This window comes from Mauremys mutica, chromosome 12 (genome assembly GCF_020497125.1).
Source record: "Mauremys mutica isolate MM-2020 ecotype Southern chromosome 12, ASM2049712v1, whole genome shotgun sequence".
Classification (NCBI taxonomy): domain Eukaryota; kingdom Metazoa; phylum Chordata; order Testudines; family Geoemydidae; genus Mauremys; species Mauremys mutica.
In genome coordinates, this window is record NC_059083.1 from 77,052,899 (window position 1) to 77,075,220 (window position 22,322).

General features: G+C 48.2%; 1 protein-coding gene across 2 annotated transcripts in view; it reads right to left on the reverse strand.

The window, feature by feature from the left end:
* Positions 1-1,318: 1,318 nt before the first annotated feature.
* The window catches only part of FAM20A (FAM20A golgi associated secretory pathway pseudokinase), a 44,151-nt gene continuing 23,147 nt past the window's right edge, over positions 1,319-22,322 (reverse strand). Inside the window, exons 2-11 of one of the 2 annotated variants that reach the window (XM_044981746.1) lie at positions 21,657-21,841; positions 20,448-20,498; positions 18,905-18,983; positions 16,767-16,859; positions 11,758-11,873; positions 10,279-10,459; positions 9,409-9,518; positions 7,792-7,873; positions 7,131-7,190; positions 1,319-2,866 (exon numbers count right to left, since the gene is read on the reverse strand). In XM_044981746.1, coding sequence (XP_044837681.1) covers positions 2,602-2,866; positions 7,131-7,190; positions 7,792-7,873; positions 9,409-9,518; positions 10,279-10,459; positions 11,758-11,873; positions 16,767-16,859; positions 18,905-18,983; positions 20,448-20,498; positions 21,657-21,841 — 1,222 coding nt within the window. In that variant the 3' untranslated portion in view covers positions 1,319-2,601. Of the gene's footprint in view, positions 2,867-7,130; positions 7,399-7,791; positions 7,874-9,408; positions 9,519-10,278; positions 10,460-11,757; positions 11,874-16,766; positions 16,860-18,904; positions 18,984-20,447; positions 20,499-21,656; positions 21,842-22,322 lie in introns of those variants that run through there. The other variant, XM_044981747.1, reaches the window with a different exon arrangement.

Below are 22,322 nucleotides of genomic sequence, written 5' to 3' on the forward strand. Positions count from 1 at the left end.
TTTGGTGCACACAACAACTAATAGAATAAATGTTTGTAAAATCTGCATCTTATGCCTCTTCTGCCTTCCCCAATCTAGCTACTACTGAACTCGCTTTACCCCATTCAAGATAGCAAACTGTTGACCTGGTCTCCATTATTGGAGCTCATAAGCTTCTCTAAATTGTCCACTTCCATCTCATACGTGACCTGAATGGAAACTTTGACTATCTGGTGACTATATGTGCATGTCTTGCTGGGCACATGAAAAGAAAGAAAGGTGGGTGCGATTCTTACCTCACCCCTGCTGATGTGTAAAGCAAAAGTAACACCATTGACAGCTAGAGACTCACTACGGGTGAGGAAAATCTGGTCTGATGTGTTCCCGATCTGGGATTGGTGGAGGTGGCTTCTGGGTAATCAGCCAGGGGTGTTCCTATCTATTTTCCCTGGTGAAATCAGCAGCTGATTGGAAGCCTCAGAGCACATTTTAGAGCAAGAGATCAGCCCTAATTCCTTCTGATACATTTGCACTAAAATCACCAGTAGAGGGAGATCTGACTTTGAGAACATCAAGACATGCATTGAAATAACTACACTACATTGGAAGCTAAATCTCTCAAGTCCATTTATTTTAACCCATTCTCTGCTCTACTAGAATCAATGTAAAGGAGAGCAGGGAACCCTCACCAGTATGCAGAGCTCTTTTGAGCACTGCTTGAAAATAGAGAACTAGTTAACTGCTTTATACAGAGTTGCTTTGGTAGAAAAGCTCAGTGGAAACACTTGATGGAATTAAGACTCAAGCCAGGCACCTATTCTTTGTTTTTTTTATCTTTATTACATTAAAATATTTGGAGGAATCTTTAATAAAAGACAAAACAAATCAAACTTCCTCAAACAGAAAAACAACTGGGGATCTGTCTTGCTAACCCAGAGTAGGGAAGCAAAGATTTACCACTAACTAATTTGCCACAGAATCACTGAGAGGATGTTAGCTTTGCCAAAACATTACTCTGATTACTCCAAAGGATAATTGCAGTCTGCTGTGGACCTGTTACAGTATGTTAACATAGCCAATTTAAAAATAATTCTGGAGTTGGGTAAATTTAAAGTACAGTGCCTTGGAGAGGGTAGGTAGGATGGGGACAGACTTGATTAAGCTCAAGTTGAGGTTAATCTTCATTTTGCACCCATTATCACTACGGAAAACTCACTGGCTTAAAATGGCAAACTTCGGCTAGCACCAAAACTCTAATGCTGAGGCAGCTTGCTGAAAGCTGGTTAAGAACTCGAGTTGAAATCCACGTGTCTGTTTATAAAGGTTTAATGCATCAAATTCTCAGCTGACAGGTGTCAAACGTTCTATCAAGCACACCACAAAATACAGTGGTGTTGATAATTTGGCACAAATCATTGGAAAATAACTGTCAAGTTCTCAACTGCTTTCATTGGGCTACTAAAAAAGCTCAGCTCCATCATTCTGAACACTTAAAAAATGGAACTGGTTGGTAAAGGTTCAATTAGCAAACTATTTTTAAGCCTCATCCTAGGGAGGCAAGGGGAAGAGGACAGCTTATCTAAGGCCTTTTGAGGAGCTGGCATGTTTTGTTTTGTTTTGGTTTCCAGTTCCTACGATACTTTTTGAAATCTGCAGAGGTGCTAGAGAGAATCAATCTGTTGCTAGCTTCCACTGTGTTCTGATGGACTGCTTTACAACTGCTTAAATAAACATTGGTTTTTAACACTGTTATTCTGTGCCTGCGTTAACCTGAGAGAGAGCCCCTTGCTTAGCAGCCCAGCTCTTGGCTGAGTGGATTTAACAGTGCTGCATCTTTGTCAAGCTCTTTATTGTTTGCAGAACTGCACTGCTGGGGCCTAAATAATATGAATGCGAAATTGCCTGTCCCTTACAACCCACGGCATAATTTCTCTTCCTCCCCACCCCCATAACACCAGCTGCAAAACTCAAATAATTTGGCTCTGTGAGGTGGGCCTTGTGACACACAACTCACCTGGAGCTGCTTGTCATTTTACCCAAGGCTGATGGAGGTGCTTCTGATTGCATGAGTAGTAGACAGGTGGTGCTGAGCTGGCCCCATGTGCTTTCCTGACTTTAAAGTGACAGATTCCGCCCTAGCCTGAAGTGATGGCCACTTTGACTCAAAGGCATGAACTCTCGCTCAGAACCTGGCCCTGCTAAGCACGTTTTCCTTTCAGCATTGCTTTAGTCAAGCTTCATTCTTTGGATCCTGCTTTGGGGCAGCTCAAGGACAGGACGCGGCTCCTGTGCAGGTACAGCAAGCTAATGCCCAGGCTCTTAGCAGGGGCGTGCCTTGCAGTTACAGAGCAGCTGCGTCGGTGCTGCTCCACTGAAGGACAGCAGCTCATGGAATGAGTGTAGTGGTCAGGCCCTGGCGTGCAAATGTACTTGGCAAAAGTTTACCCCATGCACTGAAGCTTTCGTGGGGCAATCACCATAAAAGCCCAGTAAGAATCTGAGCCCTTCCAAAGAGCTTCCCCTCTCAATCCAACAGGCTTGTGTAGGTGAAAATTATCAGCAATTAAAGTTCACCTGCTGGCTGCCAGGGGCTCTTCCCTGCCCCCAAAAGAATTGAAGGCTCTAGCTGGTTGGTGTCACTCTGTCAAAAAAGGGCACTTCCAGCTGCCTGGTGTCGTTGGCCACAACCTTGTCTTCTCCATGTGCATCTATGCATTTCCCCACGGTCTTCAGGATGAGCCACAACCGTCTGTCCAAAGCCAAGAGGTGAGGTTCAGTGAGGACAGGTGACAGGTGATCCAGCAGGAGGGATTCCCTCATGACATCACTGAGCCGGTACTCAGGCAGGGCCAGGAGCTGCAGATGTAATAACGTTGTCCTCTTTATTCTGGGAAAACAAGGACTCAGGTCAGATTCTTTTACACCAACTCTTTGTATCCTCCCAGCAGTAAGCTGCTGTGTCAGCCCAGCAATTTGCTAGTGGATGACGGGTAGAATGGGTTTCATAATTTTTTTTTTTTTTGGGTCAAAGTATTTTTGACAAAGTGGTGTTTAGATGGTTGCAGAACACTCGGGGCATGTCTACACTTACCTCCAGAGTGATTGATCCAGCAGGGGTTGATTTATCATGTCTAGTGAAGACACAATAAATCAAGCGCTCTTCTGTAGACTCCGGGAAGCATAGGTGGAGTTGACGGGGGAGCGTCAGCAGTCCACCCACCGCAGTGAAGACACTGTGGTATGTAGATCTAAGTGTGTCAACTTCAGCTATGTTATTCACGTAGCTGAAGTTGCATAACTTAGACTGATTCTCCCCCCAGGCCTCAGTTCCTTTAAAATATTGCAGTACATAATGTAACAGAAGTGTAGCGATGATACATGTTTGCGTGGCTATATGAGATTTGAGCCAAGAACCTCTAGACACTTTACCAACCAGGAGAAGCCCTTTAAGGTTGCCAAGTACCACTCTGTCTTCTCTCTGCTTAGCTTTAGATTTTTTTGAGCTCGGACAAGGAACCTCTTTTGCTGTATAGCTATAAAACCACTGAGGACACTTTGTAAGTGATGGTAACAGCAACATCTTGAACTAGAGCATATCTTGACCTATGTGTATAAATACCTTTACCTGACTCTAGCAGGCTCTTTAGCCCTACTAGACAAAGGCACAACACAAAGCTGAAGTTTGAAAAAACTCAAAGGGGAAATAAGATATTAATGTTTAACGGTGAAGGACTTTGGTGCAGCTTGTTAAGGGAGCTGGTAGCATCTCCATTAGAGTCATTAAGTCTAGAACGATGTCCTTTTATTTAAAAAAAAACAAAACAAACAGCTGGTCCAGAGTCTCAGCTGGGTTAAATTGGCACTGAAATCCGTAGATTTTACTCTAACGTGAGGGTATGGCCTATGCTCATCTAGTGGAACCACAAGTTCTTCAGCTTCATGCAGGAATGGGTGGGTGAAATTCTCTGGCCTGTGTTATACAGGAAATCAGACTAGATCAGTAGTTCCCAAACTTTAACAGCCTGTGAATCCCTTTCACTAAAATGTCAAGTCTCACAACCCCCCTCCTAAAAATGAATATTTCCAGGAATTTTCTCCCTTACCTGAGTATAAATTATAAAAGCAATGATCTTGGAAATATAAAATTTGTTTTATGACATGCTTATTACACACTATTTATATCAATTATTATTTATTACAGTATTTTTATTACATTATGAGAACGGCAATACTCTTCCAAGATCTCACTTTCGTAGCTTGTATCACTTTGAATAAGCCTGTTATAAGACAAGGCTCCTTGTAGTATCAGATGTGGAACAGCATGAAAGTATTTAAGAAACCATCTCAAAGAGTTCCTCCTACACAAGCATTCAGGTCTTGAGCAGTCCAGGCAAACAACGCACATTACAACAAAGCTTCAACTTGTTCTTCATAATTTTAAAAACAAGACTAGCTGCCTATTTAATTTTAAAAACAGCAAAAAATATCCACCTCCCTTTCCTTTTCTTATAAGGAATCTTGAAGTTGAAATCTCAATGTGATAGATCTGCTTGCTTTGATCTGCTTAGCTCTTGGAAGTCCAGGGGCCCAGGGCTGCTGGCCCCGTGCTGCCCAGGGTCCCTAGGGACAGCTCTGTCCGCTATTAAGGATTTTTTTCCCGAGAACCCCCTGTAACATTTCGCAAACCCCAGTTTGGGAACCACTGGACTAGATGATCAGAAGGAAGCATTCTGGCCCTAAGAGGTATGACTGGCACTTTTGTGCTTTCCTAGAGACATTTTATTCTCTTTAATAAAATAGAAGGCACAATGGGTATGTATCCTTGCAGGTGCTTGAGTTGCTCTCTTACTCTATGATGCAATTAGTTGGCTCCTGGACGGTGCAGGGGGTAGGTCTTGTACCTATTACATTTTACAAAGGAACCAAATTAAAAATGCCCCCTGGCTGATGGAGTTGTGAAGATATTGCAGGTCTGGCTAACTGGTGAGGAGTAGTTAATTTCAACCATACAGAATAGAAATCCATGGGAAGGATTTACTGAAATCCTCTGACTGTAAATTAAAAGTCTTGCTAGGTGCGAATAGCTGCTTTTAACATTCGACCTGGCTAATACAAGTGTACGAATGGTAAAGAAATAGGTTAGACGTTTCCTAAAGAGAAACCACAGGGACCAGCAGCACTCATCACAGTGCACAGACCACAGGGACCAGCCCTTTAATTTAACTTTCAGCTATTGATTTATGTGAATTAATAAGGGAGTAGCTGAGATAGGATTCAGAGTAAAATGTATGAGCGCTTTTTAATAAGTTGGAGAGAGGGAAACCAGACTGATTAACTATATCCACATTCTCCCAGGCCTTTAAAAGGCAGAGATTGTCTGAGTGTTCCGGGCAGGCTTCGAAAGAATTGGGGCTGAAATTCACCTTATGCCTTGATTTGTTGATCATTTTGATGGAGATCTAGGTTTATTTTTCAGTGTTTTAGATTTTTGTGTTGATTTAAAATGTTCACAGTTGCGCAAAATAGTGGGTGTTAAGCCTCTGTTCCCTGATTTGTACTGATTTTACCATTGAATGAACTTACGGTGGGGGCAGGTCAGACAGTAATTGTTGCCTGCCAGCGGAGGGTGAGGTTCAAAAAGCTCTAACACTTTATAAATATTAAAACACCAATTGACAATGTCGCCCATCACAACAAAGTAAATAGCCTTAAATCAAACCCTGATAATTTCTCAAGCAGCATTTTTTTCAGACGTTGCCTCTCTGTACATTTTGATTGTTAGCGGTGGAAATATTTTTTCATTGATTTCACCATGCACGCAGAACCCAATGTGTGTGGTCATTTACTGATAAAAATCCAGTCCTTCCAAGCCTATGGACAGATCAGCTACCCAACCTCTAGGGAAGAAAGTGTAACCCAGGCCTGCTTGGGTGTGGCACGCTATCCCCCTCTAATGGCACCTAGACAGGCTAGCGCTTGATGAGCCTGCAACAGCCTTGGTGTCTTAGCTCATGCAGTAAGCGCCAGAGGTCCCAGGTTTGATCCTGGCCACCAACATCTGTTGGCGTTACAAAAGCATGGCTGTTTCAAAGAGTTGCTCTTCTGCACCAAATCCTTATGTAACGCCTGGGGTGTTGGGCAGCCCAGCTGGGCTTTTTTGATGTGATGTAAGATGCTGAAAAGGGACTAGAGAAATGGAAAGCATTAGGAGTTGGAAAGTCTAATATGCTACAATATTATAGTATACTGCAGCGTTGTAGCGCTTAGTACTATAATATTATGCTGGGTAACGCTAGAGCAGTGGTCTCCCACCTTTTTTCACACAAGATCACGTTTTGAATTTAAGTGCAACCCAGGATCGGCCCCGCCCTGCTCATGCCATTCCCCCCATGCTCTGTTGCTTGCTCTCCCACAACTTCACTCACTTTCACCAGGCTGGGGCGGGCTCTGGGCTGGTGCTGAGGGGTTTGCAGTGTGGGAGGGGGCTCAGGGCTTGGGCAGGAGGTTGGGGTGCAGGCTCCTGCCAGGCGGCACTTACCTCGGGTGGCTCCCAGTCTGCGGTGCCGTGGGGTAAGGCAGACTCCCTGCCTGCCCCAGCCCTGTGCCGTTCCCGGAAGCGGCTATCCCTGCGGCCCCTGAGGTGGGAGGGACACGTGGCTCAGCCCGCTGCCCCCAGGCACCGCCCCTGCAGCTCCCACTGGCTGCAGTTCCCTGTTCCTGGCCAATGGGAGTGTAAGCAGGAGCAGCGCGGAGATCCCCTCCCCCTCCCTCACCTCCGCCAGGGGTGTGCTGGCCACTTCCGGGACTCAGCACGTGGGGCTGGGGCAGGCAGGGAGCCTGCCTTAGCCCCACTGCGCTGCTGGACTGTCAGTAGCCGGAGATCGCCATCGAGGGTCAGAGGTTCCAGGATCGACCAGTCGATCGCGATCTACCGGTTGGTGACCACTGCGCTATAGTATGTTGCAGCATTGTAGAGCGTGTGGGGTAACACCATAGAATCCTACAGTTGTGTAGGCCATAATGCTATAATATTGTGTAATATTAGAATAATGTCTCAGCTCTCTTCCCAGACTCCCCTGGGGTAATGCAGGTGACTACCCTAGCATGACTGGCTAGCAAGTACAATTAACCAAGCTTGCCATCTCACTTACATGCAGCACTGGGAGAGCGGCGCCAGGATGGAGGTTTCATCATGGGAATGTCTTCCAAAGCTAGGGGACAAACGAAGGCAAGGGTGAACCGCTGCTACTACCAACGCCCCAGGCACAAAGCTGTGATTAGAGGGTCCGATCCTATCTGAGAAGTGTTCAGAGGAGGCACTCAGCACCGGGCTGGATCAGACCCTTGTTCCTTGGTTCACATAACAGAATGAAACAAAACTGGCCATGAGGCATGCTGGAAAGGCTGAGATGCCAGGACCTGCAGGAGCAGGGATGTTACAGGTTAGAGTGTGCTGTGCAGGGGCAGGTTGTATCCCCATTGTGCGTGCCTGGGCAGTACGCCTTTCATTTTCATGGGCAACAAATTCTTCTCCCAAAGTAAATTTAGATGCACATTCTAGGATGTCAGGGCAGAGATCAAGTCATTCATAGTGCCACCTGAGGCCTGCCCCCTCCCATCTGCCCCTTTTGAACCACTGGACCATCTGCCCACCCCCCAGCTTCATTGGGCCCCACTTACGTCTCCCCCCAGCACAATCTGACCCCCAGCACTGTCTGCCTACTCCCATGCCCCCTGGCACTCAGCCCCCTTTCGTGTCTCCATCTCACATTCCAGGTGCCCGAAAAGACATTGCTGGGGCGAGTGCCTTACCCTCTGGCATTGTCCAGGTGAATGAGGAAGCCTTCATCCCCGAACTTAGTGAACATTTCATAGTGATGACGGTCCATGTTCCCTTTGGAGAGAGAGCGAGAGAGAACATAGTGTTCTTGCCATGCACTGAGCAGTGACTGAGTACCCCTTTGAACTGGCCAGGGTGAAAACTCTGCCGCTATGTCATTCTTCAGGCCTGCACTGAGCAAGGGTTACCTGGCTAGGGGTGGGGTATTTGTGCAACACCAGCTGTGAGTCAGGAGGCTTGGAGTTACCTGACAGTAGTAATAGTCTGATCTCCCCTAGTACCCCCAATCCCAGGATCTCACCTCAAAGTGCTTTACCAGCAGTAATGAAATTACCTCCCTGCTGGCTAGTGAGGTGCGTATATGACCCTCATCACCACAGTGTCTCAGAATCTATGAGCGATTAACTCCATTTTACAGACGGGAAAACAGGCACAGAGTGAGGTGAAATGAGTCACCTAAGGGGATGAGCCCCAGAACTGCTAACTCCAGGATTTGTTTTTTCGCTAGGTCAGGCTCCCTTTTCTGGATCTTCCTCCTGTAAGGTGAGTGGAAGGTGGACATCTGTCTATGCCAAGGGCGCTCAGGTATTATAGTGACAAGGGCATGTAAATTCCTGGATGAAAGGATATCGGCACCGCTTATAAACTTCTGCGTCAGTTGACCTCAACCTGGCAGCCGGGGTCTGATTAGTGAGACAAGACCACAAGGGGCCAGACTGCAGAGGGACGGTGGATCCAAATCTGCCCAGGCCTGTACTGCAAACAGGAAGGCTTACCCTCCTTTGCCTGGCCCCCATCCCCGAGCGCCCGTCGCTGCCCCAGCACAGCTCTCACACACGGGTCAGGCTGCAGCGACCTTCTCCTGCTTCTGTGCTCTCTGGCCCCACTGCGCCCTTCTGAATCCACTGCCACGCGCTGAGCAGGGGAGGGGACGCCACCAAACAGGAGAGCGACAAAATGAAGCAAGAGAAATACCCAGGGGACAATGATGGGTAGGAAAGAGAGCCAGGGAGGGGAGCTGATAAAGCAGAGATGAGCTGAGGAGACATGTACCCACCCAGGCTATTGCAAAGGCATCTCCACTAAAAAAAGATAATGAAAACCACTGCCTTAGTCCTTGCACCCCGGCACCTCTCGGCAGTTTGTAGCCCCAGCACCTCTGGGCTCGGCAGTTTGTAGCCCCGGCACCTCTGGGCTCGGCAGTTCAGAGCCCCGGCACCTCTGGGCTCGGCAGTTCAGAGCCCCGGCACCTCTGGGCTTTCTGTGTCAGTTATGAATGTAAAAAATCTGCTTGAGCCCCGGCACTTTGTTCATTCCAAATTAAGCACAGCCTGTGTCCATAAGGTCACCGGGGGGCTCTGTGTTGGCTGGGCATTGTGTGCTTGCAGGATGAGACGGGAGCCTCGAAGACGGCCTGAATCTCTCAAATCTTCTCTACAGAGCAAGAGTAAGATTTGGAAAACTGGCTTCTGAGCCACGGAGTGTCCTTGAGAATTACTGCGGGGGGTGGGGAAGGGAGGAAAGACACAAGATGAAGGGAGGAGATGAAGGGAGCGAGCAGGAGCTCATTATTATTCTGTCCATCATACCTATCAGGAAGTCAAATATGGCCATGTCGATGATATTGAGCAGCCGGTTGCCGCTGTTGTAGGGGTAAATCTCCCTCACCGTGTTGCAGTAAAGTGGATTCACTTCCCACCTACAGGAAACAGAGGGGAAGCGTGAACGAAAGGTGGCTTCTCAAACACATCATCCGGGAGCCACTCGAAGGCAGAGATGTGATCGTGGTTGCCCCGGCCAGCTCTGCCTTGCCACCAGGCCGACTTTACAACGATTCCCCCGATTCCCCAGAATTGGGCCCCGTGCTGAAGAGGGTCCCACGCCCGCACCTAAGGGGGCCCCGCCCCGCGGGTCTTCGGCGGCATTTCTGCGGCGGAGGGTCCTTCAGTGCCGCGAAAGACCAAGAGTGGACCCCCCGCTGCCGAAGTGCCGCCGAAACCCTGGACCGCCGCCGAGGATTCCAGTCGGGCCCCGCGGGTCACAAAGCCGGCCCTGCTTGCCACGACTCCCTGAGCCCGGAGAATGGGCAGCGTTGAGATGCCAAGGGCTGGATTCAAGGCTGGCATGAGCAGCGGCGGCTCTGCTGACAAGTGCCAGCTGCTTCCACCGGGGACACTGCTCAGTGCCTGCCACATTTAGCTGGCTACCCTGCTTGGCAGGTTTTCTTGTCTCTTGGCCACAGCCGCGATATCCCCCAATCCGCACTCCCCTTCGGCTGACTTAAAACCATCCTAATAGCAGCAGCCGGAGAGGGGTGGGGAGAGATTCTGCACCAGGCCCAGGCATCAGGAGCTGGTTGGCTACATGCAGGCGGCCTCTGAGTCTTGGCCTCTGCTCCTCCCCCCTGTGCCCGATCACTCGCCCTCTTCTTGCTCCTCCTCTGCCGTTTATCCACTTACTCCTCTTTTCCAGCAAACGAGTAGGACCGGATCCAGGGGTTTGGGATGGAGAGTCTCGGGGCCAGATTGAGGGACGGCAGGAAAGCGGAGAGGGATCCCTCCAGCAGGTGAGGGTTCCCACACACGGCGTACTCCGTCTTGCACATGTATGGGCACTTTGCAAAGAAACACACGTTGCTGGCTATGGGAAGAACGGTGCACCAGCTGGTTAATATAATGAATTGGCGACTGTATATGTGCACCACTGCCCTCTGTTGGGTGGGGTTGGAATGGCTCTGCTTTGGGTCATAGAGCCTACACTGCCACCACCCAATGGAGATTCACCTTTAACTCAGGTGCTGGAAGTGGTGTTTATGCATCAGGAAGACCTCAGTGTTGCCAGGCAGTTCTGAGTGGCCATGACATTTAGCATTGTAACAGGAAGTCCTAGATGGCCACCGATTCGTTATGGTTAGCTGTAGTCAACTGCATACAGCACTGGCTTTTGTCTATGCGTGTGTGCTTGTGAGGGGCAGGAGTGGCGGATGCTCCTTAAAAGTGAGGGGCTACTGGTGTCCGAACCGTGGCCCCGCCCCCCTGTGCTGCCCCTTCTCCCCAAGACTCCACCCCCTGCTCGTTCCTCTCCAACCCTCACCCTTACGAATAGTAAAAAGTGATGGAGCCATAACCCTCTGGTCCCCTCTGTTCTGGCGCCCCTGGAGGGGGAATAAATCCTGTAGGAAAGTTGCAAATGATGGAAAAAAAACACTCTCTGGACCAGATCCTCAGCGGGTGTAAATTGAAGTCAATGGAGCTATAACAATTTACATTAGCTGAGGATTTACCTCTCTACCTGTTGAAGAGACTGCAAGTCATAATGTCAGAGAGAGAGAGACACCCACACCCACACCCACCACTGCCTTCTGCAGGATGGAAGCTGAGTGTGAGCGGTGGGTGTAGCCCACCTGTTATTCCCCACTTCATGTTTAACTAGCTACATAATAATGTTACATACACCAAACCCCACTAACAGAACATTAGTAAGGTTGCCAAGTCAAGCACTCAGAAGTTAGGAGATGCCAGATTTAGAGTTGCCTGTGCTTAATTCAGCCCCTTTGTGCATGTGCCTTACAATACAGTCTTTAATTACATGGATAGAATCCAGTTCTCCAGCCCAGCATTCCACTGCCTTAACCATGGGATCATCCCTTTCTCTTCCTGCAATACCCTGTCTTATTCACCACACACCTTCCATCTTCTGCAACAAATGAGACAGGGTGCTAAACACACCACCCTCATTTACTACAAAGCCCTGATTCGATGGAGGACGCTATAGAGGTATTATCGTAAACATGTGTCATGCCGAGTTTGATCTCTCCAATGCAGCATCTAGCACACACTTCCTCTGGACCTTTCCTGTGTACACCTCTTTCCCCATCAGCTTGGTACTGAGGAATGTATTCGTAAAAGGAACTCGCTTCTGCACCTTCACTCACATACCGGGTGAAACGAAGAAGACGCTCTGTAGGATTTCATTCTTGGTGACCTCCAGGATGTCCTTGGTGACGTTGATCAACCTTCCGATCGTGGGTGGGACCCGTCGGAAATCCAGGATCCTGGGCAAAAGCGAGAACGTGTTAATCAAAGGGTCCTGGAGGAGAGTCCGGGAGGTGGGGAAGGGAGATGATTTCTCAGCACATGGAAGGACTGGGAAAGCGGTCCAGCAACTGAATCCAAACCCCGCTCCATGTAAAGGAGCTTGTTTCCATTCTGAAACCACGCTCCTTTTTAAAAGTCTGACAGCACTGCCCAATTAGAATCTTTCTTGTGTGATCTCTAGCAAATATGCAAGCCCATTTTACGCTCCAAACCAAAAGAGGTATGATCTGGGATTTGCTGTTTCGACAGATGGGCCTTGTAAGAGTTTGGAGACATTTTGGCTATTCCATCCAGGATCTGCTGTAATTTCTAAGCATCTTTTCCCCAGCCAATGGATCGTGTATCCATATGAGTCTGTTGTCTCTTTCAAGGGCGAGAGCCTGCCAAGGACCTGCACAATGTCGTGTTTGACACTCTGCAGAGATGGGCTGAGCCTGTTACAGCACAGCACAGACAGTGGGAAGCTGGGAGGGGCTCGCACACACCAGGAGCCGCTTAGCCTATTGTCACAGCTTATTCATCTCACTGATCTCACTTCGGATAATCAGCGGCCTGGGGCTGAGGGAATTTTTAATGACTCTGGGAGTGGAAAACCATTGCTGATTCCTGAGTCAGTAACCACTGGGCAGGATCAGAAATGCCCTGATGCAAACACTGAGCAATGCACTCAGCTTCCAAGAATCAAACATGAAACTGGATTTAGCTTGTCAATTACCGAGCACTTAGAAAAACACAATATTTCCCTCCTATCTGGCCTCTTTCCTCTTCAGACTTCAAAGCACTTTAAAAAATGGGGCAGGTGAACATAAGAATCGGCCATACTGGGTTAGACCAAAGTATCCTGTTTTCCAACAGCGGACAGTGCCAGGTGCCCCAAAGGGAATGAACAAACAGGTAATCATCAAGTGATCGATCCCATGTTGCCCATTCCCAGTTTCCGGCAAACAGAGGCTAGGGACACCATCCCTGCCCATCCTGGCTAACAGCCATTGATGGTCCTGTCCTCCATGAACTTATCTAGTTCTTTTTTGAACCCTGTTATAGTCTTGGCCTTCACAACACCCTCTGGCAAGGAGTTGCATACAACACAGAGTCAACCTGTGGAAAAATACTTCCTTTTGTTTGTTTTAAACCTGCTGCCTATTAACTTCATTGGGTGACCCCCTAGTTCTTGTGTTATGAGAAGGGGTAAATAACACTTCCTTATTTACTTTCTCCACACCAGTCATGATTTCGTTGACCTCTAGCATATCCCCCCCCCTCTTTGCCATCTCTTTTCCAAGCTGAAAAGTCCCGGCCTTATTAATCTCTCCTCATATGGAAGCCATTCTATACCCCTGATCATTTTTGTTGCCCTTTTCTGAACCTTTTCCAATTCAAGTATAACTTTTTTGAGATGGGGCGACTACATCTGCATGCAGTATTCAAGGTGTGGGCAAACCATGGATTTATATAGAGGCAATATGATATTTTCTGTCTTATTATCTATCCCTTTCTTAATGATTCCCAACATTCTGTTAGCTTTTTTTGATTGCTGCTGCACATTGAGTGGATGTTTTCAGAGAACTATCCACAATGACTCCAAGATCTCTTTCTTGAGTGTTAACAGCTAATTTAGTCCCCATCATTTTATATGTGTAGTGGGGATTATGCTTTCCAACGTGCATTACTTTGCATTTATAAACATTGAATTTCATCTGCCATTTTGTTGCCTGGACTCCTTAGCTCTTAGCAGTCTGCTTGGGACTTAACTATCTTGAGCAGTTTAGTATCATCTGCAAATTTTGCCACCTCACTGTTTACCCCTTTTTCCAGATCATTTATGAATACGTTGAATAGGACTAGTCCCAGTACAGACCCTTGAGGGACACCACTATTTACCTCTCTCCATTCTGAAAACTGACCATTTATTCCTACCCTTTGTTTCCTTTCTTTTAACCAGTTACCGATCCATGAGAGGACCTTCCCTCTTATCCCATGACAGCTGACTTTGCTTAAGAGCCTTTGGTGAGGGACCTTGTCAAAGGCTTTCTGGAAATCTAAGTACACTATATCCATTGAGTTCCCCTTGTCCACATGCTTGTTGACCCCCCCAAAGAATTCTAGTAGATTGGTGAGGCATGATTTCCCTTTACATAAACCATGTTGACTTTTCCCCAACAAATTACGTTTAGCTATGCATCTGACAATTTTGTTCTTGGCTATGGTTTCAACTAGTTTACCCAGTACTGCAGACAGGCCTGCTGGAGCCCTTTTTAAAAATTGATGTCACACTGGTGTCATTAGCTTTGTTTTATAGATGGTTAAACTGAGTCCCAGAGAGGTTAGATGGCATTGAGGCACAGGGAGTCTAGGTGCGTCGCTCCAAGTCACAGAGCAGTGGCAGAGCTAGAAATGGAAAGAACTCAGTTCTCCTGACGCCCTAGCCCAGGGTTTGAATGATCCAGCTACAGGCCTAACAGCCAGCCTTATTCCTCATTTAAGCTGGCTTTGTGAAAGGAAGAAGATGGAGTGCAAAATGTAGCAAAATTTGGCACTTCTCCCTTGTGCTTAGTGGGACCTCTCCTAAGGGAGAGGAAAGCTGGCTCCTTTTCCAATGGGATTTCATTTTATGTTGTTACCTGTAACCTAGTGCTGGTGAAGGGCACCAGGTTATCCCCCCTCAGGGTCACAGCCTGTTTCACTGTGGGCTCGCTGCAAACAGAAGTTGCACCGGTTTAATTCAAATCAATTTGAAACCTGATGTAGATAAACTGGAGCAGCGGATGCTTTTACATACGTTTAAAACTGGTGATATCGATTTAGCCAGCACCTGAAATGTCCTGATGGGCCCAAAACCCCTATAAGCCAAGTTTAAACCCATCTAAGAATGTCCACACACAAAGAGGTAATGGTTTAACTAAATCGGTACAACTTTGTGAATGTCAACCAGGCTTTACACCCCAAACGGCCCCCAGCCCTAACTGGGCCAGACCACTTGGAGGGCTAAGAAGGGTGAGTCACCTCAGATAGTCTGCTAAGACTGCCAACTCATGGCTGCTTTTGGAATGAGGACATGTGGCTACTTGGAACTGGACTGAAACCACTGGCTCACCGGGTTTCCAATAGACATGGGATGGAAACTGCCAAATTTGGACAGGTACCTTGGAGATGAAAGGCTCTCCCTCGTCATGCAGCCCCTATTTAATTGAACTCAACTTCAAGGAAAAGAATGTGAGGGCTGACAAGACTAGTGTTCTGCCTTACTAGAGAGCAGTGAGCACTTTGAATGGAGCCGATAATTCACTTCAGAAGGACTGGAGAATTTACAGTATGGAAAACAGGCCTAATGCAATTCTGCATTTCCCTCTGAAGTGGCGGCTCACGGAACAAACTCTCCTGCATTGTCAGGTGTTTGTTTCTGGTCTCAGCGAGCAAAAGTGACTCAGGATATTGTGTGTGATTAAAGGCTTGATCCCAAAAGGATCTCAGCTGCTGCAAATTCTTACTGACTTCCATCAAGCACGTCTCAGGATCAGGGCCAAAATGTGTAATGACTAGGCACAAGGAGCCGCTGCAGCTTTTTCCCATAATGCAAAGCTGTCCCCTTTGATGGTCCTTGGAAATGGGCCTGACTCGAAAATGGAAACAAATCTGGATTTAGCAAATGGCCTTTCATCCCTCCAAACTGCAGTTAAAAACGTGGGATTCAAACACTCCCAGACTTGGAGGGGTTTGAAATCTAGATCTGGACCTAAACGCTGCAGCTCAATAATCAAGGACCGTTGACCTCAACAGGAGTTTTGCACAAGTAAAGACTCGCTAAAATCTGGCTCCATCTGTGCACTGAGGACGTACGATAACAGCTGGGATTCTAATCGTATCCCCTTTTGGCTGATTGTTTTCAGAATGGAGTCCAGCCACTCAGCTACTTTAAAGCAATATTTCACAGCCAGTGCGGTTTCCAGATCTTGCAAACCAGTGTCAGCCTCCTAGGGAAGGGTTTGCTTTGCAAGAACCCTGGCTCCGTTGTAGCTGGAAGCTACTGCAAGGGAGGAAGGGGACAATGTCCGACCGTTTGGAGTTTAGGGCGAGCAGAGGTTTTGATTAGCGATGGGAGAGAGAGTGGCCTGGCCAGAACAGTGAACTGGGAGTCGGGACTCCTGAGTTCTAATCCTGCCTTTCTGTGCCTCATTTTCCCCATTCATAGCATGGAGGAAACATTTTCTTGCCTCACAGAGTCGGTGCTCTGAGTTGGAATTAATTAGCATTTATAACGTGCTTGGAAGTCTTTGGCTGGAAGGGGGTATAAAAAGGGAAAAGCTTATTAAATCCCATGCGCCTATCGACCCCCTCTCTCATTTCCTCCTCTGACTCCCCTGCCTAACTCTGGGGTGGTTGCCTCGGAGAAACAAGACAGTTCACCAGGCCAGCAAGCCACTGACCCATTCACTGCAGGTAATTCATCATCAAGTCCGTCGTCATGCACGTGCCTAATCTAAAGCTTAGTGAAGTCAATAGGGGTCTTCCCTTTGACTCCATTGGGATGTGCATCCAGTCTATAGTCCCGCAGTGAAAGATGTATGAAATACTAGACTGACACTGTGCTTGACGTTGGCCAAAAAGCTGCTCAAGTCATGCAATGCCCAATCCTGCTTCCTCACATCAACGCTCTTCTGCCCAGAATTTGACTTCAGTGGGAGTTAGGCACCTAAATACCCTTAAAACTCTGGCCCATGAGAAGGAGGAGGAGGCCCATACTATGACTTGGATTTCATCCTGCGGGTTTTTAGGAACTGATTTAATGGCTTTTCTCCCAAGGAAGTGAGAAGAGGAGTAACTTAGAAGCTCTGTGTTCTGGGCACAGGTACCTGTCGAGGTGAAAGGCGGCTATTTCCGCATTGTGCCTCTGAAAGTCAACGAAGTAGAAACAATCTTCTGGAGTCTCTTCCTCTCGTTCCTGTCTGAAAGAAATGAAGGGGTTACTAACCGGGCCAGGAGAACACACCTGGGGAAGGATGGGATCAACCTGGGAGCAAGGTGGGAAGTGAGCTTTACAGAAGAGCCCCGTGCACCAGCAGAGACCTGCAACGCTTGTGCTGACATTCGCCGAAGGACAAGAGCATCAGGCTACAGCTGTCATTTTAAAGACACCGGTGACGGGCCAGGAATGATTAAAAGCAGCAGCTGGACAGAGCAGTGTGCAAATATTTATTGGAATGGCAGACATACGGAGAGAGGCGGAAGGTGGGTGGTGCTTCTGCGTGTTGTGCCTGGATTGGCAGCCCCAGAGTCCTTGTTTACCCACAAGGCAGCAGGCAGCCGGGGGCCAGGCTGCCCTGCCAACATGCCTCACTCCTCACCACCACCGCTAGGGGGCAGAGCGTCTCACTCTCCCCATCTCTTTGATTCTTGGTCCTTCTGCTGAGACTGGCACCAAAAGACTTAGGGCAGGGGTTCTCAAACTGGGGGTCGGGACCCCGCAAGGGGTCACAAGGTTATTCCATGGGGGGTCGCGAGCTGTCAGCCTCCACCCCAAACTGTACTTTGCTACCAGCATTTATAATGGTTATAAATATATCAAAAGTGTTTTTAATTTATAAGGGGGGGTGTCTCACTCAGAGGCTTGCTATGTGAAAGGGGTCACCAGTACAAAAGTCTGAGAACCATTGACTTGGGGTATGTCTACTCTGCAACTGGGAGGTGTGATTGCAGCATGTGTGGTGACAGTGGTCACTCAAGTATACACCCAGGGACCTGGGGGAGGAGGACTAATCTGTGCAGCCACCCATGCTGCTACAGCTTCACCGTTGTAGTTACTAGAGCTAGCTGAGATCTAGGTAAATGAAGTCTGCCCGTGCTGCAGTCACATCTCCTGATAGCATGTAGCCATTCCCTTACTGTCAGCTGTGGACATCTGTCCTTTAGCAACAGGACTGAGACCAGCAGCTTATTTCTCTCAGGCCACCAAATAGTGATTCTGAGTCACCACCGTCTCCGCGGTTCCATGTCCCCTGAGCTAATCAGTCCTCCAAGCTCATGTGTTTAACAGGAAAGCATGCTGCAATCCAAAGCTTGCTGGCCTCATCTCCTCACAGCAGGCGAGCTGAGACATACCTTCCTACCAGCCACAGCTGAGTGAGTGCCTTCGGAAACTACATATTTTACCTCTTGGCATTAATAGAGACAAGCCATGGGGGGAAGAGAGAGGGAGAGGAGCCTCTGTTATAAGCACATAGTTGAACTCCGAAAAGCTCGGCCCATCATGCCGAGCCAAGGCGGTGCGCAGAAAGCAATCGGAATGGAAATAAATGTAAAGGGCCAAAAGGGGTATAAATAAACGCAGAAGCAATTTAAAACTGCTAGTCAAGCCCAGCAACACCAGGAGCTAGCGCCTGGAAATATACTTGGGACTTCAATAAAAAAAACAAATGAAGGAAAACAGGAATTCAGCTGGGAAACAGCAGAAATGTATAGGCCTCAACAACCTCACGCACACACACATACACGACAGACAGCACTGTCTTGCGTTGTCAGCAGTGTGGAGCGAATCCGGTTTCCAACAACAGGTGTAAGAACTTTGTGTGTTTTTCTGTGCCAGGCACACCTGTGACACAGTGGGAACAGTCACTGAGAGCTAATTTTTATGGCAGACTTTTGAGCCGTCAAGATAAGGGTTACTGAGTAAAGGAGACAAAAATGCTAATGCAATTTCCACGTCCTTTGTCAACCTGTGTTATTACAAAGCCAGGTTGTCAGTGTCCCATTGCTTCACCCCATCCACTCCAGCCTGGAGCTATTCACTTGCATCATGTCCCCTGCTGAAACATCTTGGGTTGTTTGCTGTCAGTGGTTATTTGCACAGATGGCTCTGCTAAAGAAGCCAGAGGTCAATTGCCTTTATTATAGCGTAGGCCACCTTGCTTAACTGCTAGGTGAGGCTGTTCTGGGAAAAAGCGACTGCAGGTGATTTAGAGCTAATACGTATGTGTATGTACACTCTCCTTACCTCATGGGTTTGAACATGGCTTTCCCGAAGTCCTGGAACCTCAGGACCAGTTTCAGATGTACACCGCTGGGCTTCACAACTTGCGTTGGGGAGGAGAATAAAACAGAGTGGGAAATTCTTGATTTGACACTGGTAAAATATTTCTTAAGTATCATTTGGTGTCAGAGAAATTCATCTTCCTTCTCCACATGAGTAAATCTCCCAACTCAGTCTGGATAAAATAGCTCATGTCAGATGGTCTATTTATTGCTAATTCGCTGCTGCATCTCACCCCTATAGTTCTTGCCACGGTAATTTCCCCTGATCCTGCTCTATGCTAGGCAGACTTTTTTCCTTTAGCATTTTTAGACCTCAGTCATTTGACATTTCTCCTCTGTGATCTTGGATTTCTCCATCTCACTTGCCTTTATTGAACAATAAGCAAGAGTAAAAGTTGCTGGTGGTTCTGTGCGTACGTGCAAGTCAAAAAATCTGCAGTGGGAGTGCCGGGTGGGAGCTGGCTGCCTGGATTCTGCCTTCTAGGAAAATCTTCAACCCAGCGCAGGAGCGTAAGTGGGGATGGCCAAGGAGCCTGGGGCATGGGCTGTGGTATGCCTACTCAGCTGTTCTCACCAGGCACTGTGCAAGTTATTACACTCTTAGAAAAAATAGAGTGAACAGCAGGGCTGAGAGCTGGTCCCAGCCGCCCTGTGGGGTGACATAAGTGTTACATTGGCACCCACTGCCATTTAAAGCGAATTTCATGCTGGTGAAAGCTGCCCGCGGGTTTACATCCTGAGATGGTGGGCGGAGCCTACCAAGGAAACTGAAGCCCCGCCCCCTCATTTAAGGTTGGGGCCATAGATTTCAGCATTTGAGTGACAAAACTGCATAGAGAGCCCTGGAGAATGGAGCTCTCTGCTTGTTCTCAGAGCAGGTACAGCCTGGGCATGGAGCAGTGTGAGCTTCCCCCATGCTGCCCTGCGAAGGGGTCTCAACCCCAACCTGGAAGGGTCCCCTCTAGGGGCTGAGGGGGTTAATGCACATCCATGCTCACTCCGGGTTTGACTCAATGCTCATTCTGTCAATGCAGAGACTCCCAGTGCATTCAATGAGTTTGGGAGCAGTTCCCCAATTCTTGGCCTCGCTTTCTGAGACTAAAAGCAAAGGCACCAATTAATCCCACTTGTGGTCACGTGCTTCTGTGATCTGGATCCCAGTTCCACTAGAAACAGAACTCAGGCCATCAGCTTTCTTCACACAGGCCACCAAAGAGCCAGCAGAGAGGTAAGGGCTTTGGCTCAGTACTGACCTGGGCTGGATTTGCAACTTTCACCTTTATTTTTTAAGGCAGCAGTTTGCACAAAGGCTGAGGAATTGCCAAATGAAGCAGGAAATGTTCATGTGGGATTCAAGGAAAATTCAGAGCTATTATTTCTTCTACAAGCATTGCGTTTAACAGAAAAAAATGTCCTCTCCGTACAAGGTGTCAGGTTTGCTAAGCTAGCTAGTACCAGGAGGTAAAATGAGCTGCAAGTAGCGAGGACACAAATGAATCACTTACTCTGGGTGCAGTCACAGGCTCCTAATAAAGCTTTCTCGTCCTGACTGTAATCTGCAGGGAAAGAAAAAGGGATGAGAGAAAATCGCTCACATTGAACCTGGACTCATTCCAGCCATTATTCACGACCCGGCTGCTGCCATTTCAAAACAGACATGTGCCACTGGAGATTGGTGCCGCTGGAGATTGGTGCTGCTGGAGCTAACCAACTTGCTAAGATGCAAACGAAATGAAGCAAGGTCAGGTAGGTCTGGTGTCTGGCTCAGTACAACTCTCGGAGAAGGCGGAGTCAGGGACCAGCGTGAGCCCAGCAGTCACTTCTCACAAGCGACTATCCCCCTGGCAGCAAGTCTCAGAGTTTGGGTCAACTGCCTGGGGCTCGTGTGTGGGTGTAAAGGTAGCAGTGTGCTGCAGGGGTTCTCAACCTTTTCCTATCTGAGGCCCTACCACTCCATGGCGCACCGAAAAACTCCCCGGCCCACCTCTGCCACAACAACTGGTTTTCTGCATATCCAAGCCAGGGCAAGCGTTATGGGGAAGCAAGCAGGGCAATTGCTCTGGGCCCCACGCCACAAGGGGCCCACAAATCCAACTTGTTTAGGCTTCGGCCTCAGGCAGTGGGGCTCAGGGCCCTGGGCTTCAGCGCCATGAGATGGGGGTTGGCTTTCTACCCTGGGCCCCAGCAAGTCTAATGCCAACCCTGCTTAGCGGACCCTCTGAAACCTGCTTGTGGACCCCTGGTTGGGAACCACTGGGGCTACGGCTGCAGCTTGCGCTCTGAGGCCCTCTCCCCTCATTAGGATTCAGAGCCCAGGCCCCAGCCCAAGCCTGAACATTTACCCGGCTCTCTCAAGCCCCGCAGCGCGAGCCAGAGTCAGTCGACCCAGACTCGCCGCCGCGGGTCTTTTGTTTGCAGTGTAGACGCACCCTCGGGCACTTAGGAGCAGGTTGAAAAAGTGAAAACCTATTTTTCCTATTTAAAAGCACGTTGACAATGCACTGAAATTTGTCAGTGACGTTTTCAATAAGGTTTTGGAGAAACTTTAATACAAAATAAAAATAAAACCCCAAGGCTGGCAAATGGTCACTAAATTTGTGTATGTATTTTACAAAAAATCCTTTCATTTGAAAGATTCCAACCAGTTCTATTATGGTACCAAGTGAGCAGCCTTTCCTGACTCTTGCTGTATGTGAGTATATGGAAACTCTTACCGGCACTGACAGTGTTAAAATCTTGCATGTCATGGAGGAGTTTGTCAATGGCAGGGCTGGATCTGGAATACAGCCCATGGCGACTGATGCCCAGGTGGAATTGGAGCCAGCTTGCTTCCCGCCCAAGCTGCAGCAGTGAGTCCGGAGAAGTTAGGTTGAGCTCCTCTCTGGAAAGCTTATGTCTCCTGAAAAACATTACGTGATACGATGAAAAGGGCACGTCACTGAATGTGAATCTTTAGTGCTCCAAAACAAGCAGGCTGCTGGTTTTCAAAGAGCTGGGAAAACGCTATTAACCGACAGTTCCACGCGATACAGAGCTTTCCAGCCAGAGATCGCAAATTGCCTTACGAGAGTGGGTAAGGATTATGATCTTGATTTTACAGGTGGGGAAACTGAGGCACAGAGCGAGCGCGAGTGCTTTGTCAAAGGTTGCCCAGGAAGACTGTGACAAGTTGGAACCAGAGCCCAGGCCTCCTAAGTCATGTCTTCACCATGTGACCATTATTCCTAAGGTGGTGTTCTCTGTGCCAAACCAGAGAGAGCAAAAATATTCGGTCCATTACCTTTTTAGGGTTATACTGGCGTAGTAGCTAGGGACCCCTGCTGGAGTTCCAGGCAAGCTAACAGCCAGACAGCCTCTGCCTCACAAGCTAGGATTGAGAC